Source organism: Oryza brachyantha, chromosome 5 (assembly GCF_000231095.2).
Source record: "Oryza brachyantha chromosome 5, ObraRS2, whole genome shotgun sequence".
NCBI classification, from domain to species: domain Eukaryota; kingdom Viridiplantae; phylum Streptophyta; class Magnoliopsida; order Poales; family Poaceae; genus Oryza; species Oryza brachyantha.
Genome location: NC_023167.2, coordinates 8759230 through 8780586, shown reverse-complemented (window position 1 = coordinate 8780586; position 21357 = coordinate 8759230). Strand labels below are relative to the sequence as shown.

At 38.9% G+C, this 21357-nt stretch overlaps 2 protein-coding genes across 3 annotated transcripts; one reads left to right on the top strand and one right to left on the bottom strand.

Moving 5' to 3' along the window:
* Nucleotides 1-1400: 1400 nt before the first annotated feature.
* Nucleotides 1401-10909, top strand: LOC102707586. 2 transcript variants are annotated; one of them, XM_006654185.3, is made up of 15 exons: nucleotides 1403-1680; nucleotides 4512-4639; nucleotides 4735-4867; nucleotides 5221-5377; nucleotides 5455-5533; nucleotides 5759-5799; nucleotides 5933-6049; nucleotides 6201-6281; nucleotides 6746-6805; nucleotides 6915-6966; nucleotides 7146-7226; nucleotides 8322-8369; nucleotides 9784-9819; nucleotides 10058-10132; nucleotides 10553-10909. In XM_006654185.3, the coding sequence occupies exons 1-15, from the start codon at nucleotides 1524-1526 to the stop codon at nucleotides 10619-10621; spliced, it is 1314 nt and encodes a 437-aa protein (XP_006654248.1). In that variant the 5' UTR covers nucleotides 1403-1523; the 3' UTR covers nucleotides 10622-10909. The 2 variants fall into 2 exon arrangements, with proteins under 2 accessions (XP_015693286.1, XP_006654248.1); XM_015837800.2 differs by lacking the exons at nucleotides 9784-9819; nucleotides 10058-10132; nucleotides 10553-10909 and having other exon boundaries at nucleotides 1401-1680; nucleotides 8301-8362.
* A 3448-nt stretch (nucleotides 10910-14357) lies between these two features.
* LOC102715483 (leucine-rich repeat receptor protein kinase HPCA1-like) lies at nucleotides 14358-20469 on the bottom strand. The gene is made up of 19 exons (XM_015837861.2): nucleotides 20102-20469; nucleotides 19256-19382; nucleotides 19101-19172; nucleotides 18938-19012; nucleotides 18511-18582; nucleotides 18263-18424; nucleotides 18101-18175; nucleotides 17939-18010; nucleotides 17784-17852; nucleotides 17617-17685; nucleotides 17460-17534; nucleotides 17295-17366; nucleotides 17082-17219; nucleotides 16567-16988; nucleotides 16357-16488; nucleotides 16126-16265; nucleotides 15804-16023; nucleotides 15362-15597; nucleotides 14358-15245 (listed from the first exon to the last, which is right to left on the bottom strand). The coding sequence occupies exons 1-19, from the start codon at nucleotides 20199-20201 to the stop codon at nucleotides 14715-14717; spliced, it is 2859 nt and encodes a 952-aa protein (XP_015693347.1). The 5' UTR covers nucleotides 20202-20469; the 3' UTR covers nucleotides 14358-14714.
* Between the last annotated feature and the right edge of the window lie 888 nt (nucleotides 20470-21357).

Sequence of the window (21357 nt, the reverse complement as noted above, 5' to 3'; positions counted from 1 at the left end):
TATAAGCATAAGCAAAAAATAATATTTTTTAACAATTAACTTGGGAGTTGACTTTGGGTCACCATGGTTCATTTTCCAGCATTTTAAATCGCTAATAAGGTTTCACTTATAATAAATATAAGCGAAATGATAAGCTTCACCCTCCACGTAGTCTCTAAGAAATAGTTTTCACCATAAATGATAATAAAAAATTAGTCTCAAATTAGTTTATATAAACCTCTAAAATCCAGTTTTAAAAATATAGTATCAACATAGGTAGTCCTCCTAATTTTTACTTGACATCGTTGAGTTTTAGTTCTATATTTGACCATTCCCCTTATTCAGTTGGTTTGCGTAAATATACAAAATTATAAGATAGGCTTAAAGTATATATAATGGTAAACCAAACACAATAAAATAATTCATAATTATGCAATTTTTGAATTAGACGAATGATGAAACGTATATCAAAAAGTTAACGACCTGAAATAAAAAGAACAGGAGAGTGTCATCTAGTATAAAATAAATTTAGTTCTTCGTGGGGTTTATTTGGCTAGTGAAATGGTGAACATGCCCTTGAAACAACTTCAAAAATTACCATTGTGATTATGAATTATAATAAAACAATAATTGCAGTAGTACTACCGTCCCATATTTTTGATACAACACCTGACTGGACGACATAGAAAAGAAATCCAAAAAATAGACGAGAACTAATAATAATAATAATTTTATGATAAACTCTATTTTGATTCCCACCCATAGCAGAACCCCGTCCCACCAATAAGGCAACGCAGCCGGCACTGCGGCTAGGGGTGAACAGAAAACTCGTGCCTCATTAACTCGCTCGACTCGTGACAAACTTGGCTCGGCTCGTTTCATTTTTCTAACGAGCTGAGCTAGTATTTTAGCTCGTTAGAGATAATGAGCCAGCTCGAGCTAGCTTATGAGCTACTCATGAGTCTAATGAGCTCGACCAAAGATACACGATTCGCCGGCGTTCATGAATTCCACCCAAAATACATGTGTTCAATACTTCATATGTTCATCATGTGATTTGTTGATTCAAACTTTAATATTTAGATAAATTTCATATGATTTGCATGCTTGAACTAAAAATTTGCTTGTATAATCTATTGAAAAATTGTTTAAGTTAACTTTTTATACATGACTCACGAGCCTAATGAGCCAGCTCGAGCTTTATAACAAGCCGAGTCAAGCTAAACTTTTAGCTCGTTACGATAACGAATCGAACCGAGCCAGCTCATTATCTTAACAAGTTAAACCGAGCCCAACTAACTCATTATCCATCCCTAACTGCGGCAACAAGCAACCCAACCACCGGGTGTTGCAGCCACGCGGGCCCCACCACCGACCTCTCCCTTAAACCCCACCGCCCGGTGACCGCACCCCCCTTCTCTTCCTCCTCCTCCTGCTGCTTCCTCCCTCCAACTGCCGCAGCCCCGCGAGCACGTGCCTCCGTCGCCCCCCTCCCCTTCCGTTTCCTCCGCCGCCGCGACCCAGCCCGACCCGGACCGCCGGAGATGGCCACGGAGGGGCTGGTGCCCATCACGCGGGCCTACCTCGCGCGCTACTACGACAAGTACCCGCTCCCCCCGCTCCCCGACGCCGTCACCGACCTCGCCGACCGCCTCCGCGCCCTCTCCGCGGGCCTCGCCGCCGTCGCCCCCATCACGCCAGGTGAGCTCCCCCCTTCCTTCCTTCCCCTGATCTCGACCGCGATCCCGCTCGCTTTGCTTTCTCCGCTCGTGGGGCCAGCCGGTTCCCCTGATCTCGCGGGGGCCGCTGCTCGCATCTCATGGGGTTCTCCGGTGCCAGCAGTTAGCTCTTCACTGCTTCGGCGTGTTTTTCTTTTTTTTGAGTTCGTAGAGATTAAGCAAGAGGAGTTGTTTATGCTGAATGAGTTGCTTTATTGCTTCAATAAATAATCTTGGAAGCTTTTGTGGATTGTTTGATTTGATGATCTCGTCCATTAGCTTTAAAGTTCTGGCTTGTTTCGACTCTATTACAGGATTATATGTGATAAACTTACGGCAGGAAATTTGCACTCTGTTGCAACTACCCATGCTCCCAATGCTGATGCCATTTGAAATACTAATACATTTGAGGTTATTTTCACTGCGGTGGCCACCTGAATCTACATAGCCGGGGTTATCTGGTACAATGCCATATTTAGTGTGAACATTCCAGCTTTGCTGTGTTTATTTAATAAAGATGAGAGGGAATCAATCTTGTTGGTTTGATCATGGTCATGCTTCCCTTGGTTGAATAGAAAATGATTGTTTACCACATTGGTTGGAATGCTCATAACGGAGTTTACATATTTTGCACAAATAGATGTACCCACGCTGGAGGGCCTTGTCGTGCCTGTACCATGCTTGCCAGTCCCGAGGATGTGATGAACCTAACTGATTTTGAACTGCAGAATAATGGGGCTATTACATAATACTCCCTCTGTTCCATATTCTAAAATGTTTTTGGCACTACTAGATTCTTCCATAGATCAATATATATGTTTTATATATGTGCCTAGATTCATTAGCATCCATACGAATGTAGGAATGGCTAGAACATCTTATAATGTGAGACAATATTTCATTGCTATTTCATTATTTTGAACTGCTGAACATTTACTGAACTGTTATTGAACCTTTGTCAGGATCACATAATTTTTCATTGGTAGTTAGTATACCTTGTCACTGTACATAGATACCTTACTATTTACTCCCAAGATGGATTCCTGTGATTGGATGCGAGTTTAGAATTTATCAACTTAATGCACACAATCTGCTGGGGAGTCTGTGATTGGATGTGAGTTTAGAATTTATCAACTTAATGCACACAATCTGCTGGGGAGTCTGTGAAAATATGCTATTGTTAAACCAACAAGATGGTGATGGAATTAATTGAAAGCTATGCTAGGGGTTTAAGACCATTTAAAATTGCATTTTTGGTTTCTTTTCATTTAAGAGGTAACACAGTAAAGCATTTGTACACTTAGTTTAAGCAAAAGCCAAAGAAAGAAAATGAATTGGAATAAACACAAAAACCAATGTCAGTCTTATAGAAATTAAAGTAGCTTGGGTGGGGTCATTGACTTATCCAGTGATTTCAGAGCTTACTTTTCTAAATCTATTTGTTTGTTCTGCTATTTATTTTTTGAGCAGTTGCAACAACAAGGTGTGGACATTGCTTATTGACAAAATATCCATGAGGACCATGATTGCATAATGCAGCAATGTAGATCACATGTTTCAGTTTCATGTTGACTCCTTTGCTCATTCACCTACATAGGAATTGATGGCTAAATCTACATAAGTGAAAGTTCCCTAAAATGCAACCACAATGTGCCACACCATCTGATAAATTTGAGCCATCGGATACACTAGGAGATAAAAGAGGGTGAATTAATCTTACCCATTGGAGCATATGGTTGGTGAAAAAATCATTCATGAGGTTTCTAGTGATGAAGGTATGAGAAGAAGGATGAAAGAAAAAAAAGGGGAGGTAAAAAGAAAAGGTTTCTAGAAACAAATAGATAAGGTTGTGAGTGTGCATATAATTTTATGATTACCCCTTTAGTAAAGACTATTTTGCAAATAAATCCTTATCCTTTAGTAAAGATTTATGAAGAGCTTCAAAACATTCAAAATATATATTTACACCGGTGGTGTGTTTATGTGAGAATGAGTTACTCTATATATAGCATATTATGACAACAATAGGATCCTCTTTGGGTGGTGGTGGACTTTGGTGGTCATGTTGCATCGGAGAATAGGAATGCAACGGCTCATGCAATCTTGGTGAGAGGAAGATCAAAACCTAACCCTAATCGTTGACCACCACCCTTTCATCTAGCCAACAATCTGGACCTATCGAAAAGTCAAAAACCATTTGTTCATGTGATTAATTTTGTTTCTAGCAATAGGTGTTTAACATGTTTGAGAAAAAAGATACTAAAATAATATGCACATTCCTTTCTTTAAAGGGTCACATGAATTTTTAAGATAAATTTAAAATAAAATAAAATAAATTCCTTAAAAGACAACAAAATGTATGTGCGTAGGCTATAAAGTGTGCACACCAATGGAAAATAAGGGGAAGATAAGAGGTTCAGGCAGCAACGAAAACGGTTTAAGGCAACAACTTATACAAATGTATAGCTAATGATAAAGGTTAAGCCATTTATTGTTAGCTGCACAATGTCACTTATACATTTTTGTCTGACCAATGTTTTCACGAGCAATGAAAACCTATGAGGGATGGACTGCCTCTCCTACATACCATGTCCTACATTTTACATAATAGGAAGGTTAGCATTGCATGAATGCTGCTAAGCTTGAAAGTTACAATTTTGTTATCTGTACATGTGTAAAGTTCTTTTTTGGTTGACACTAAAAGTCAGCTGAGACACGTTCTCTTTCCAAACTCTGAGGCTTACAACAATACATTACATTTCAGAATAGAACATTGTTTTGACATGATGCTTTTATCCATTTTTCATTTGGAAGATGAGGAGCTCTTGGAAAAAGAAGCAAGTGGGATACCTGCCCACAAAATTGATGAGAACTTGTGGAAGAACAGAGAACAGATGGAAGAAATTCTGTTCTTGCTTAGCAAATCTTGTCGTCCTGTTGCAGTAAGATTAGCCTTTGATGATTTGGTCAATTTGAATTTTGAAAGAATCAATCCTACCTTCATTTTATTGAATATTTGGCATCTGCACGTAACCAGCTTCAGCAGAATTCCACGGCAGAGGACACACAGACATTTTCTATACTTGATGATGTTGAAACTAAATTGAAGGACATGTTGAAGAAGTTGGAACAGTTTCAAATAAAAAATGCTGATAATGTTTTCAATACAGGTAACAGGCTGATATTCTTTCCTTTGTTTCTATTTCGACCGATACATTGCATAAATAGAGAACTAAATGAATATAGTTGAATCTTGTGTCATGAATAAGCAATTCTAATTTCTTTATGTATATTGAACAGCTGATAGTTTTAAACTGTTTCTTTGAAAATTGTGTCCTGCCATGTGGCTTTTTATTGTCTTATATATTATCAGATATCAGCAACTGATTTCTCTTGAATATAACAATGTCCCTTTTCTTCCCCTTGGTTACTTCATCCTTTAGTTCCATAATCTGTGGTGTATCAGTACTAGTCAAGTGCATTTGTATTGAATGACCTGCGTTTTAAAATTATAATATTGCAGTTATGACCTACATGCCACAAGATTTCCGTGGCACGCTAATCAGGCAACAGCGAGAACGATCTGAGAGGAATAAACAAGCTGAGGTAGATGCTTTAGTACTAGCTGGTGGAAGCATTCGTGATCGATATGCATTGCTGTGGAAACAGCAAATGGAGAGGTTGTTCTCATTAGTTTACAGCCTATGCCTATTCAATTTCAGTAAATCTTTAAATTACTTTTCATTATGTGCTGCAGGCGAGTGCAATTAGCGCAGCTTGGTTCTGCAACAGGTGTATATAAGACACTTGTTAGGTACTTGGTCGGCGTCCCACAGGTTAGCCACACTTTTGGAGTCATTCACCATCTTGATGACACTACTTTATTTTCTGATGAATAAATTCATGTTATCGCTACATTATATTATCTGAGCTTCTTGAAGTCTCATCATGTGTTGACATTGATGGCATGCAATATAACAAATGTAACCTTAAATTTAATAATGGTTTTTAGAATGCAACATTAAATGATGGCATTCTGATTCTTTTACTGACTATTCCAGGTTCTGTTGGACTTTATTCGGCAAATTAACGATGACAATGGGTATGTATGCTTGCAAATTTTCCTTTATCAGACAGAATTTAGCATATAGTATCATGCATATTGGATTTGTGGTTTACATGATAATGGCATGAGTAATTGATGTTTTTTTTTTCAATTTGAATTTTCTCCTTAGACCTATGGAAGAGCAAAGAGAGCGTTACGGGCCAGCACTCTACACTCTCACTAAATTGGTGCTTGCAATTCGGTTGTATCTACATGTATCCCTAGCACGATATGGGCAGAGGAAAATGTGAGAACTTTGTTGGGGAAAATTCTCCTTGTCTTTCACTAATTGTATGAAAGCATCCAGGAAGCAGGAATTACTTTTGTTTATGTTCGCATCATTTATTTGAGGCATCGTAACCGTCCCTGAAATATCTATTTATCAAAAAATTGAACAGAGAGAAGGATGACATTGCTGTATTGCAGCAGGCGGTGGTTATCTACACCGAGGAATTTGAGAAGTTCACTAAATTCATAGGGTACTGATAATTTTTGTTACCAAACTCGTCTATCTATTGCACTTAATTATGTATTTTCTGTTTAAATTGTGGCAACTTCTGTTTTATTCTGTGCAAAGCAAATGCACATTTTGCAAACTAGAAATACACAAATCTACTATGTTCCCACTTATATGTAAGACTATATATTTTGGGTTTCTTTGTGTTTTATATATTGTTTTACTAGCTATATTAAGTTTGAGGAATCATCAGTTTAACCTCTTCTTTAGCCATTTAGCCATATCCCCCCCCCCCCAAAAAAAAAAAAATTGCTCACCAAAACCAGATAATTGTATTTTCTTTTGTGGGAAGATTCAAAATGTCAAAAGGCATAAAAATGTCTAGTTACTGCATCAGTTTGATGTTTATCAAATGCACCATGCAATAGTACGCCTTTATATATTTTATGAAGAAATTTTTTAACTGAAAGTGGTACTCAATTGCAGTGAAGTTTTTGTGAATGCCCCATTCTTCATATCTGCTGAGGATGCAGGTGCTGAGTCAAGGTACTTCTCCTTGCAGTGTAATTAAGATGCGTCGTGGTCATTTAACATTTTATCTCAGATAATTTTTAGAAGAGGGAGATTATCTGCTTTTCTTCCATTCCTTTTGTAGGAACAGCGACGAATACAAAGAAACCATTATTCCAGCAGGAAAGACACATGAGGTATCAGTCGAGTTGGGCACAATTGTTTTTCTGTTTATTGGTGAATGATATGAAAAGAAAATTTTGGTCTGTGGAAATTGAAGTACCTTGAACTGTATTTCTTGTTGGAACATTTAATACCTGAAGTTTATCACTTGAGTAACCTGACGTGCTTATGTTGTGTCATTCATATTCTTCAGGTTATTCTTAGTGTCGAGGCTATCAACTCATATATTGCATGGGACTTCTCCTTGCAACAAGGGGCCCTCAACATGGTGTTGGTAAAATCTCTATCCTTGTAAACAAATCTACTTTCAAGCAATAGCAGACCTCCTGGTTTACTCCATGGAGAAAAAATGTTTCAATTTAGCCCCCTACCCAAATACAAACTCTTTCTTGCAACCCATCCCAATCTGCTGTAGTGCATATTCCTTAGGTGCTCAAAGGAGGTGATTTAATTACTGTCTTCAGAGCTAACATCTGCTTCTGCATATTTTTAGTAGCTTAGTCCTTCATTGTATTACTGTGTGCAGTTTATAGTGGTTTATCCATCTTGAGTACACCCTCCGTTGCAGAATGCAAGGTGTTTTTTAGTTTTGTCCTAAATCAACCTTCTCTAACTTTGATCAATTTTGCAGAAAAATAATTGATATCTACAATACCGAATAGTTACACTATCAAGACATTTCATGGTAGATTTTAATGATGATAATTTGATGGTGTAAGTTTGACTTTGGACAAAACTATAACACCTTACATTCTGAAATGTAGGGAGTAATTGGTACAGCTCATAGCCTAAAGGATTACTCCATCCACAAATATAATTATGGAGTTCAAATTTTGTCCGCAAATATAAGGGATTCTAGAGTAATAATTCCCCCACCCAACCACCTCATTTAATTTCCACCCAATCTTAGCCCCGACCACTCCATTCAATGCGGGCGTCATAGTCTTTTCACTTCATCCTTAATCTCTCCAAAACAACCTAAAATCCCATATATTTGTGGACATGCATATATCTAAACTATGTAGTTGAATCCATGGTTCAAGAAGGTGCTAGTAGAGCATAGGTCAAACCAACTAGTCAAATCCAAGAAATTAGCAAGCATATTTGCATAAAGTTAGACTTTATAGCACTAAAATACCAACAAAACACCACTCATGGTAGTTCAGCCGTCTAATGCTCCATCTAATGCCTAATCACGGGGGCTACCTGGTGCCTAGCACCTAGTGCTGACTTTTAAAGCACTGGCACAATCTGATGCATTTTGCATCAACCAGTTTGAAACTTGGTGTAACTTAATTTCTCACTTGAAATGCTTTGGTAGTGCATGAAATGTTCCGATACTTTTTAGTGACAGATTTGACATGGGCAGGACATTGGTTTTCATGTGGAGTACATAAGCCCATCAGGCGAGAAAACTGTAAGTTTCTTTATCTCTGGAAAATATAACTTATCTTTCATGTTCATAAAATGAACTGAAATGTCCTGAAAACAATTTTGTTTGCTACGATTTCTCATTCTATATTGATCGTACTATGGATTGATACTGGTATTCTGAATCTAGCTTCTAACGGGAACATGGTGCTTACTGTCCGTGAGTTAGCCAGTGATTTGCAATAACAGTTTACAACTGGCAGAACTGTAGACCAAATCAATTGACAGTTACTATTGGATTCCAGTTGCTATCTCGAATGCCATTTGTTTCTTTTTCATTTTACCTGAATCATGCTAAGATAATGTTTTGTTTTGACCTGAGACGCCTAGAACATTCTGATTCAGCACAAATTCTTGTTCTGTAATTGCAATGTAATTTTCACACTGCAGAGAGGCCTATTCTGGAGTCTAGACATCACATAAAAACATCAAGCAGCTTGCATTTTTGTTCATGTCCCCTTCTGTACGCCAGGACAGCAGCCCAAACAGTACTCCAGCTTGCATAAAAGCTGTTCATGTACTAGGCCTGGTTCAAACTGGTGAACAGCCACCCAGGAACTAGAATATAGTTTTAAATTTCACTATAGAGATCTACTCAAACAAATTTTAGGTAAAACCAGTTACTGGTACTGCTAATAACTACCCAGTTACCGGGTTTTGAATTGAAAATTTTCAGTTAAAACCTTTGGCACGCCTTATGTGTAGTTTAAATCGACCAAAATACATCATCCATAGTGATTAGTGACATGAGTTATATCTAGTCCACTATCATGTGTACAACAGTACAACATTGTGCAGTTCACAGTTGCAGCAGGAGTATATTTTGAGCAAGAATGTTTGTTTGGAATTAGATAGCTATTTAATGGACTATAGGTGGATAAGGACTACCCATGATTGAATAAACACAGCACATAACAGAACATTGAGAAAAAGTAGACAATCATGTCAACCAAATATTGCTTGGAACTGGTTGATTCCAGGTTTACTGGGACTGGCTGTAGTCCCATATTTCCCATTTTTTTTTTTTAAAAAGACTATACCAACCACCTCTGACTTTATCACTATTATTGACTAATAAAAAAAGGCATAAGGGGTTTAATGTAATTAAGCTGTTCACAATATCAATATATTCAAAATCTGTGAAACTTAGGATTTCCCTTTATCATTCCACCCAAAACCACCTACAGATTTGTTTTACATTTTCTATATACCTTTGGTTCTACAAATTTGTGTTAATTGGATACTTCTAGTTAATGGTATGACATTTCTCCACATTGTTTTCTTTAATAAAATTTAAAACACTGGAGTACTTCCCTATTGACGATATGTTTTGCAGTTAATACATTGTTTATTGTTTCTGTCGCTTTTTTTTTTTCTAACAAGAACGATATTTTTTGCAGTTAATACTTCCCTACCGACGATATGAAGCCGACCAAGTGAGTTCCGTTTCATGTTTATGCTCTCTTTGAAATAAAATATCATATTCTCTGATTCCATTTATAGCTCTTTTGTCTGATCAATAGATCTGGCCTGTAATGAGTAGGATAGAAGAAAGGGTTTGGAAGTAATGTGACAGTATTAACTCTAATCTGGTTCAGCTTTAAGCAGCCATGATGTGAACGGCTTTCATTTGTTTTAGTTTTGAATCATTCAGCTTTGGTTTTTCATACACAGGGTAACTTTTGCACCGTCTCTGCCGGATCATACAAGCTTGTATGGGACAACTCATATTCATCGTTCTTCAAAAAGGTATGACTAACAATATTCAACATTCATGTACATTTTTAAGGACGTACAATAAAAATCTGATAGTTAATTCTTATACTTCCTCATTGTTCTCATTATTTGTGGTCATATATACTAATAAGATATTTTGGCATTTTTTAGATTTGATAGATACTAATAAATTTGGTCATATATACACAACTGATTTATGGATGAATCTAAATAGGACTAAAACATCTTATAATATGAAATGGAGGGAATACTATCCAAATGACTTTGTCTTAAAGCTATTACCTATTTTGTTTACATTCCTGGAGAACTCTTATAGGCATATCCTGTATTCCCCATGGTGGTTCATCTAGAAAACCGCTAGCATCACTAATTGAAGTAATAGCTGAAATAATAGATTTATTTCTTTTCTAATGATGCTCTCGTCCACCGCAGAGCCTCCGGTACAAGGTAGACGCCGTGCCGCCGGTCGTCACACCGGCCGAGGCCGCCGCGGAACCCTGATGGAGCCTGCTCCCATATGAAGCGACAAAGGGCCATTTCCTGCGACGGAATAGCCGCGCAGATATACCACATGGCCCCCCACAGAAATGTTGTAACCCAATTCTTTTTTACCAAGCCGCGCACGAGCCGCGGCGCTGTAATCCTCAGGGTATCAAAACGATACAACACACACAGCAGCTGCAGCTCACGGGTGTACATGTGAGCGCAGGCAACATATATGTACCTTGGTGTGATCATGTTACGGAAACTCGCTGATGATATGCATTGACTTGACTGCTTCCATACAAACTGACGGTGATTGATTGACAAAAAGGAGCTGGAACCTTGAGATTATGCTTGCTTTTGAACTTTACTCGCTTTGCCTGTGTTTTTGTCTGTCGTTTCCAGGGATTTGTGTCTTGAGAGTCCAAATTCCAGAGTCCTTGATCATGTTCTGTTAGAGCGATTGCATTAGCTTGATGTGAGTGGGTTATAATAATTGACATATTGGATCTGTGTTTATACGAAGAAGAGAGAAACGGATAGAGAGAAAAATGAGGTACAGATTTAAGAAGATTTATGAGAGCGGGACATGTACCACTGATATTATAGTGATATTATAGTGTAAATCTATAGTTAACCATTAAATTAGTTACAAATAATGTGTTAATTCTTAGACCTAATAGTTAAATATATTATTTAATTGATGTGTCAAAGTTTTAGTTTTACACTGCCATTTTTTTTTGTTTCTGCTTATGTTTATAAGGCTAATTTGAATTTTTAATCTTAGAGTTGATTTTGAGGTTTTTTTAATCGAAGTTTATTTTTTAGTCTTAGCTTTTGGATCGCTAAAAATATGTATATAAAAATTTTATTCATAAATTATTTTTTATTTATAAATATATTGCTCGACACCCCCTTAGGCTTTGCTAATTCATCAAGGCTTCAACACCGGGCGCATCTTTCTTGTTGGCTAAGCCTCTTTTTCTTACGAGTTCTGCTTATGATTTTTTTATGCTGTAGCCAGCAAAAGTGTGCTTTGTGCTTCATGTTTTCTCCATTCATAGTGTTCTACCCTACTTTTGCACCTCTATCTTTTCACTTATACCTATGTTTATAAACCAAAATTTGAAATTTTTTAATCTTAAATTTAGAGTTGATTTTGGGGGTTTTCAGTGAAGTTTGTTTTTTAGCCTTACCTTTTAGATCACTAAGAATACGTATGTAAAAATTATATATATAAATTGTTTTTCGTTTACAAATCTATCGTTTATTAACACTTGATTCCATAAGACCATCCGTACCGTGGTTGGTGTGATGCCTAAAGAAAAGAGAAGGTTTAGGCATCACTCCACTGTGGCAAGTGATGTCAACTAGGAGGGGGCTAAATCGGTTAAATGAAAACCTGCTCTTGATTGGCGCCTCCGCAATGTTTTGAGTGGGGCGTGGCCGTTTACCACGCTATCCACATCGCCCCTTGGCTTCCAAGGGACATCTGTTTTGAGCCCTCTCCTAGCGCCTTAATTTCCCGCATGCGCGATAGCAAGTGTGGCAGACATGTGCAGCAGAGGAATGGTTGTAGAGGGAGAGCTCTGTGCCTGGTTTATAAACCTCCTCTTGGTGTACAGCCTATGACACATGGGCCCATTTAGGGGTATACTCCCATCGTCGCCTAAGTGAAAAAGAAATGTTCAGAATAGATCGACACATAAGCCTTCCGATTGTCTGCATTTATTGTTTTCACATGATGGCTTTTCATCTCCCATGCAAGGCTAAGCCAATCAGCTCACATGCAAGAAAATAAACTAGGCAAATAAACGTTCTGCGCTGCAAAGATGAAGGAACAGGATCATTTAGCGTCATGGAGTAAATGGACTGTAACTCATTTTTTTCCTCCTCGGTCTTGCTGCTGAGAAGAATACACTGATCAAATCTGGACGGAGGGAGTACTTGCTTTTATATTAACTAGGAGCATGCTCTATTGTGTGTTGATTTTTCGGCTTGGTTAGGTGGATGTCATCCTTGCTTGCTTGGGTGAGGTGCATGAACAACTCGCCACAGTTGAGTGGGCCCTCTTTACATGATTTAATTTAACCAGTGTGTTCTGTTATGTGTGTGCCCGTCCCTGCCTTCGTTTGACACGTCATTGGTCAACTGCACAAGGCGTCAGACGTAGCACTGCCATGAAAATTTCACATGCGCTCGGTCGTTGTGGCGCTCGCTGTTGGGTGGGGCCACACGGCTCAATCAGCAGACCCACCATGCACCCTTCCTCCCTCATAACAACTTCTTCTACTTTCTATTCTAACACACAAGGAGAAAATGAAAAGCTGTACAAGGAGAAACCGAACCACCCTAATCTTGCACTGATTTTTCTCATTCTTTCGAGCGAGTTCAGTGACTATGTTTTTGCCCATACTTCTCCTACATATTTGTTCAAGGGGCTTTTCTGGTGCTAAATGTTTCTTGGTTTTATGTTTGAATTTTTAGGAGATCTTAGTGTGGAAATATGGTTGACATGATGTTTGTCGGTTCTTCCTTTATAATATTGGTGTGTCCTTTTTACAGTCGATTTGAGCTTACAATGCCAAACAAATTTGATTTTTTTAAAATATATTTCGCCCTTCGTCTGTGTGCTTGTAGCTGATTTGTCTCTTCTTGGTTCAAGACAAGGACGTTTGGCTGCTTCCTTCTACTTTGGATGGTTTGGCGCAAAAAGGTATTTCTCTCGCTGGGTCTCTCATGTTTAGTTTTTTTAGGAGACTATAAACTGACATGGGTTATTTTGCCTGTTAGTTTTTTTGTTGTCATTAATCACGACATTTGCTTGAAGGGATTTCTCGGGTCGGCTGATATCAGAGGTAAGTCCCTAGATGTACGTTGAGTGTTTCCCCCCTTTGATGTGTATATGCTTAGCTATGTTTTTTTTTTCCTGTTTGTGCTTTTTTTTCCTGATCTTTTGTTTTTGTTTTTTGAAACTAAAACTGATCTTTGTGTTACTGTAGCTTTCAATGGATATATTTATGTCCTTTCGATCTTGCTCAAACATTCAACTTGGTTAACCTATGTTACACTTGTAGTTCAATTTAATTGCCCGGTATAAACTAGCATAATTTGATTTTGCATGGTACAGTACATGTATACTAATACATAGATATATCTATGCCGGATATGCTTCAAATCAATTATATATATATAAACACTTTTCCTTTCTATGTATTATAGGCTACCGATAGGACGCGTAAAGGGCGCCAAATGTCTAGTAAACCAAAAACGCAACCCGAAATAACCGGGACTGAACAAAACCATTTTTTTCAGTCGTGCTTGGTTAATAGTATGAACTAGCCAAATTTAGTTTGGTTAGTGCAGTTTGTACTCAGTTAACCAAAATAAAGAAGAGATCGATGCTTGTTTCTTGGTATAGGACACACAAATTTGCTTGGTGCACCAGCGCATTGTGGAGGGCATAAAACTAAGATGGGATTACTTTATTTATTAATAACATTTAAACTATTTACTTTCAAAGAATAGAAACTGTAGGTACATATTAATCTTGAAATGTAGCTTGATAGTATCGTATAATCTTGAAATGTAACTAGATAATATCATATGTTTGTTAATGCTGTTATATATATTATAGTAGAAAATAGTGATAAATATTTTATGGAGACAATGTGCTTATCCAAAATGATCAGGACTATGAAACCGAAGAGAAGCACATCAGTTCTATAGGATTAGTACTTAAAAATTAGGGGTGTATTCTTAGTATTATACAATAATTAACAGGTCTAAAGTTACCCCTTTTTTACATAAAGTTACGTATGAAGCCATTTCCAACGTTAATGTACAATCCCTTGCCATGCTAACTTTGATGATTTTATCATTGAACAAAGGCAAGCTATATATTCACATGGTTAACTCCTAGACGTTTCTTTTGGGAAAAATAAAATAAAATTAAATAAACCTGCTCCTTTCTCTTCTCTCCCAACACTACAAAGAATTGTGAAGTTCATGAAACTCTGTACATTGTACGTAGTTTGATCCTATTATCCTATTATCTCTTTGTAAAATCTGCTATTCTGAACCGGCCTTCCATCCTGTACATATACTGTTCCTACGTGCTCCTGTTCTTCAGGCTGCCTTCAGAAGGGAACATCCCACTGTACTCGAAGGCCCTGCTGCTGTCCATATCAAACGTCGTCGACGACGTCGATGCGTTGGAGTACGGGTACCTGGGCGCAGCCATCATCGTCGTCCTCGAGTCGATGCTGAACGACGAGCTCGCCGACGACGTGCCGGTTCTGATTCCATTCTCCTGCATTATCACCTCGATCTCCCTGACGACGGTGTTCATGGATGGCCGGTCAGCTCCCAGGTCCTCCACACACTGCAGTGCCAGCCTCAAGAACCTCACGAAGCCACGGAGATCACCTCTCTTCTGAAGGATTGGGTCCATCACCTCCCTCAGGCCGCAGTACATCTGGTCTCCCATGTCGAGTGCCGTCTTCACCTCCCGGACGATGTAATTCTGCTTGTGTATGGGCGGCTTCGCCACGATGAGCTCCAGTAGAACCACGCCGAAGCTGTACACGTCGCTCTTCGCCGTGAGCTGCTGCGTCATGTAGTACTCTGGGTCCAGGTATCCCTGCAAGGATGTCAAGTTGTTTTTTTCTTTTAATCTGATCGAGTTCTTCGCAGGGTTGTATCAGGTGCAATGGTTGCTCAAGAAGCTTCTCTGTGTCACACAAAATGCGGCCTTACCAGTGTTCCCTTGACGTTGGTGCAGAACAGGCCTTCCTCGCTGTCGGATACCAATAAGGAGAGGCCAAAATCTGCGACCTTTGCGGTCATCCTCTCGTCCAAGAGGATGTTGGTGGACTTCACATCTCTGTGAATGATTGGGGGATCGGCATGGTCATGGAGGTACGCTAGCCCTCTAGCTGAATCTAGAGCTATCTTAAGTCTCCTACTCCAGTCCAATTGTACTCCTTTGATACCTACAGTGGCCAATTTGTGATCAATTAATTCGATAAGGGAAAAAAATCTTATTTGATTAGTAGAAATTGAGGAAGAACAATTATGGCATCTGGAGTAAATCAACAAAGCATGTATCTTGTATAATTCAACTGTTGAAAGTTACTTTTTTTTTGACGTAATTGTTGAAAGTTACTAGTACTTGATAAAATCATATGGGATATCTTACCATACAAGGCTTCACTTAGTGTTCCGTTAGGTATGAACTCGTAAACAAGCATCCTTTCTCCCTTCTCAAAGCAGAAACCAACAAGACCAACCAAGTTCTTGTGGTGAACTCTAGAAAGGAGCTCGATTTCCGTCTTGAACTCAAGCCCACCCTGCATCGACCCTTGCTTAGACCTTTTGATAGCTATCAGTTGTCCATCAGGAAGTTTTCCTCGGTACACCTGTTTTATCATATGTCAATAAGGTTATGGAGCTATTTTAAAGATAGGAAGAAAAATATTTGCTGTACATCCAGTTCTTCAAACGATGGCTTGCTTAATTACCGTTCCATATCCTCCTGCGCCAATTGCGTTAATCTCTCGGAAATCATTGGTACTCAACTTGAGATCTTCCAGTTTGAAGCATCTAGCACTCTTGATTTTCGGTGCTTCACCGATATCTTGTCCCATGGATCCCCATGATGCTGAAAAACCATCATAGAAAAGATCAGGAAAAGGAGGTAAAGCAACATAAGATGGTAATCAGTGATGAAACTATGAGGTTCCATGAATTACCAAAAGGATCATTGATAGAAACAAGCTTTTGAGCCCGTCTCTTTTGCCGCACAGCATAAACTCCAATGAGTGCAAGCCCGATAACCAGGAGAACGGATCCGGTCACAACACCAATTAACACAGCTCGAGAAGCTACAACACCAATAGCCATACATGAGAGCTACCTCATTTGGTAGCATAAAAAAGCCACAAAAGAGATGAACCACTCACTTTTGTCATGAAACGGATAAGGGTGTGCCTTCACATAGTAAGGTCCAAAAATCTCCGGTGGCTTGTAAGTCTGAAGGGTTAGATTGAAGCATTTTAGCACCTGGGAGTAGTTAAATCTCTTTTGGTTTACTGGGCATGCTTTAATATCCACGTTCAGATATGCATTATCGTTTGAGGGCACCAGGCCTAGGTTGTTTGGGGTGCAGCCTTTTAGTTTGCTTGACAGGTTATCGTGCAGGATTTCAAGGTAATTAGTGACATCGCCAAAGAAAGGAGCTCTGAAGACGATGGTTTCTATAAAAGGATCTGAACACTGCACATCAGGGAGAGGAGGAGGTTGTGTTCGATATTCAGTTAGCTGGCCAGTGCAGGGCATCGTGCTCGACAGAACTGAATCATTGCAGAGCGGGTTTCCTGTAAGCCTAGCAACAAAAAGGGCCAGAAAGCATAATGTCAGAATTTGAAGAGAGTGAAGGATCATGAAAGCAAGCACCAAATGAGCAGTGAATACACACTTGAGCATGTCTCCTTTGAGGTAGTTGTACAATGTAACTGACGCAATTTTGTTATTCTGGATGTCAACAAGTTTGAGTCGTTTGCTGACATTGTTGCCCATGTCAAGCGTTTCATTCAGTTGATTATCGCTTAGTATTCTGTGATATGTTAGACAAATCAGTACAATGTTTGTGAAAAACAAATGACAGACATCCTTTGGTTTTTATACTTACACATGTTCCAACTCAGGAAAGCTGAAAAGCTTCTGCGGCAGTTGCCCAGAAAGACCAACAGACTGCATTCTTCTGCAAAAGATAAGTAAAAGAGATACGTCGATCATTTACTGCTGTAAAACTGTCTCTTAATTGGATGTACTATCAGATGAGCACGACTCTTACAGCGTTATTAACTTCTCCAATCCTGAGAACCAACTTGGAACATCAGAAGGCACAAAGCTGTTATTACTTAGATCCCTGGAGATATTTCCATGCTCAGTAATAGTGAAAGAGAAATTCTGTATAAAAGTTAATTTTAAATTGTATTAGAAGTTCTTACACATTTTCGAGCTCACCCATTCCAGTCAAATTAGGCATCAGTCCACTGAGCTTGTTATTTGAGAGCATTCTGGTGATTTTCAAGCATAAGTTACAACTGATACAACAGTTTTTATCAACTGTACGTTTACCTTTTGTAAAACTAAACCAGTTGGCACAATAACTTACAAAACATGGAGCTTAGTCAGGTTGTTCATAGCAGGAACTTGGCCCGTGAATGCATTGTTATTCAAACGGCTGTTTCAGAGAGCATGTGGAGACAATCATACACAAACCCCAAATCTGAGAAGCAATTCTAAACCAAGTTCTGTTAATCTACTTACAGTACTTCAAGCTTTGGAAGTACCCCAATAGATGATGGTATTGATCCACTAAAGTTGTTCCTGTCAAAAAGTCTGGACACACACAAAAGATAATTTCTGTGACACACATTGCATTCAAAAGTATAGAGTAAATACGACAAAGACCTGAACTTTGGAACTTACATATGCTTGAGGTTCATGCTAGAGTTGAATAGATAATCTGGGACCGAACCTTGCAGCTTATTTTGGTTGAGATGGCTGGAAAACGAAAAAGGAACAAGGGATGAGTGATGATTGGATAACAAATACGCTTAACAATAGACTCATGTTACTTGTGGCACTCACAAGTGTTCTGCCTTAAGTAGCTGGTCAAATCCAGTTCCATGGTCCCTCGAGTTTGGGATTGGTCCAATCAACTGGTTATCTGCAAGGTCTAACCAGGTAACCTCAGAAAGCTTGCCCAATGAGGGAGGAATTATGCCAGTGAATTGGTTGGAGTTTAGAGCGCTGTGGAAGAGCAACAATTCAGCAAACCACATTAAGACCGAATAACAGAAAACTCCTAACTGTCAAGTGATAGCAATTGATCTTACAAGAAATCAAGTTGTGACAGGTTCCCTAGTTCGCTCGGAAGATTACCGCTGAAACTGCAACCTATTAGTGCTCTGCACAATAGTAGAAGTTACACGTAAGATGGTAAGTAGTAAGTATGGATTGGTGATGGAAACAGAAGATTGTATATATTTCATGAGATTTGCTCCGGTCTAACAGAAAGTATCTCGAGGTACCAGTATCTCGAGGTATCGGTATCTTGCGGTACTAAATTATTTCTGATCATTGGATCTAATAGTGCACATCCTACTCAGCTAGATTTAACGATAAAAAAACGAAAAACGATTTGGTACCTCGAGATACTTTTTGTTGGACCGGAGCAAACCTCATATTTCATACTATAAGGGAGTCCATGGCCATGTATTATGGAAAACTGCCCATATATTATGGAAAACTGTAGCAACTTACAAGATTTTAAGCTGAACCAAGTTCCCAATAGCCGCTGGAAGTTTACCACCAAGGTCTTTGTTTGAGGATAAGTCCCTGCAGTGGAGTCCATCATTCGGTCATTCAGTGCCAAATATTATTTTGTTGTGACATTATAAAAGGCCATAGTACGGAGGGCACTTACAAGACCGTCAGCTCAGTCAGGTTTCCAATATCATCGCTTAGAGTTCCTTTCAAGTTCATACCGAATAGATTCCTGCGGCATTGAATAGAATTAGCGAGAACAAATTCAGGATCTTGACCAGCTACTAACATCATAGGATGATGAACTCTACTTACAGTGATGTAACCCTTGAGTTCGCATTACAGGTAACTCCATCCCATCTCGCACAAGGATCATTTGATTTCCTCCAGCTTGTAGGCACACTCTTTCTCCATCTCTTCATCAAAGATTTGAGTGCAGCGGCTGCAAGGGTGAAGCCGTGAAGGAGGGATCAGACAACAACTTGTCAACCAAATTTTACGCCACGCCATGGATAATGATTCAACTAAGAGATTGTGACATGCTTTAATTGGCGTTGGGGTTGGAGTTAATGAAATGTCAAGTTACTATTACTTCCTGAATTAAAGTGCCACAAAATCTAGTTGGTAACCCAAAAAAAAAATCAACCAACATTAATTCTGGGGATGCAGAAATTGGGATTGATCGTGTCTGTACATATATCCAACAATATCATACTACAAGGGAGTCCATGGCCATGCCATTAGCATTTTTGGCCATGTAGCTCTTATGGGCAAGAGCGTGCACACAAAGAACCAGAAGAACACCAGAGACAGAAAAGATGACACTAATAACCTTTGCAAAAGGAACATGAAAGCATATTATCCCCTCCATCATCTTTTCTTGGGGCCATTTGTAACACGCCAATCCAAAGAATTCAGACAGATTAAACACTAGTATGTCACAACCCAAGATTTCAGAACCCAATCCAATCAAGCTGTTAAGAAGCTACAAATCCCCCACAAAACAACAACCTGACTTCATCCCACCACCGAAATTGAACTTTTTTTTTCACCGAAGAATCGCCGGAACACCCAAGACAGTTAAAAACCCTCATCAAACCTAAACCAACTCTAGTTTGCATGCAAGAACTCAGGAGGAAGAAAACAAAACACGGTTATTACCATCTTGCGGGTTGGTGTCAGCAGAAGCGATTCTTGATCCAGCGAGGCAGCACAAGAACAGCAGCAGCAGCAGCAGCAGCCGCAGCCGCCTCCTCACCATCTCCTCGCCGCCTCCTGAGCCAGAACCGCAAAAGAACAACTTTTTTTCCTTCTCTTCCACTGTTTTTCCGGGATCCTCTCCTCTCCTGTAGCTTGTTCCTCTTCTCTTCAAAAAGCAAGCTTTCTTTTGCAGGGAAGATATTTCCGAGCTGGAAGAAGGCAAGAAGAGCTTGCCCACGCTGAAATACGGGAGCTTTCTTCCGGTACTTTTGTATGTATACTCAGTCCACAACACTGAAATTTTCCAATGTTTCAGATTTTTCACTTTCTCCTTTCGTTAATTATTTCCCTAAATACATTCACACTTGTTAGGTTTGACACTCTCCTTGCATAAATAGTCTACAAATTTCTTCGAAACAAAAATGTTGGTAGTTGGTAATGACTAATGAATCCTTGCACTACGTTGGTTCTTTGAACTTGCCCGACGGAGCAAAGATAGAAGAATCTTCCTGCCACTAGTTGAAACTGAAATGGGATTCTTTCCCCCCCATGTATTTTGAGGTCAGATCAATGTATCTGAACTGAGACCCCAAGTATTAAATTCACTTCTGCTAATTTCAAAATTATAAATTCTATAGAATTTTCACCACAGTTCATATTTTTTTGAGAGCACTAACCATAATTGATTGATGAAAATCATGTCAGGTTCTAGATACAGTGTGACGCCTGCTCTCTGTTTACGCTTTCCTAAACGCGTCTGCCTCTTTGGTAGCTAATCAGGTCAACAAACACGGTCATGCACCCAGTTGATGCATGAAGTCTCTATCAAATAGTGGAGCATCTCATCGAGAACCCATTCGTACTTAGCTACCACTCATCCATATTTATCTTTTAAAATTTTTAATATTCTTTATATCTTCTGGCACTACCCATGGTAGTTGATGCATGCATAAGCATTAGCAAATCTGGGCAATAATATTAAAATGTTTTGGTTCATGCAACTACAACAATGCATGAATGCAACTTTTTGTATGGAACATTTGAACTGTATTTTGATCCAGAGGATAGGGAGCAACCTGATGAAAGTTTGGTTGAAGGTATATTCCAGTGATCATGTGTAAATCAATGTTACAGAAATAGCAATAATAAATCATCAGAACCTTAAAATTAGTGTAGGTTGAAAAAAAAATCAAATACACATGGAACCAAAAAAAAGT

Coding starts and splice junctions, on each gene's coding strand:
- LOC102715483 (XM_015837861.2), bottom strand. CDS start 20,201: ATGGTGAGGAGGCGGCTGCGGCTGCTGCTGCTGCTGCTGCTGTTCTTG. Junction 18,176..18,262: donor CTACTTAAGGCAGAACACTT/GTGAGTGCCACA, acceptor TTCGTTTTCCAG/CCATCTCAACCAAAATAAGC. Junction 17,367..17,459: donor TTGGAGAAGTTAATAACGCT/GTAAGAGTCGTG, acceptor TATCTTTTGCAG/AAGAATGCAGTCTGTTGGTC.
- LOC102707586 (XM_006654185.3), top strand. CDS start 1,524: ATGGCCACGGAGGGGCTGGTGCCCATCACGCGGGCCTACCTCGCGCGC. Junction 1,681..4,511: donor CGTCGCCCCCATCACGCCAG/GTGAGCTCCCCC, acceptor TTCATTTGGAAG/ATGAGGAGCTCTTGGAAAAA. Junction 6,050..6,200: donor CGATATGGGCAGAGGAAAAT/GTGAGAACTTTG, acceptor AAAATTGAACAG/AGAGAAGGATGACATTGCTG.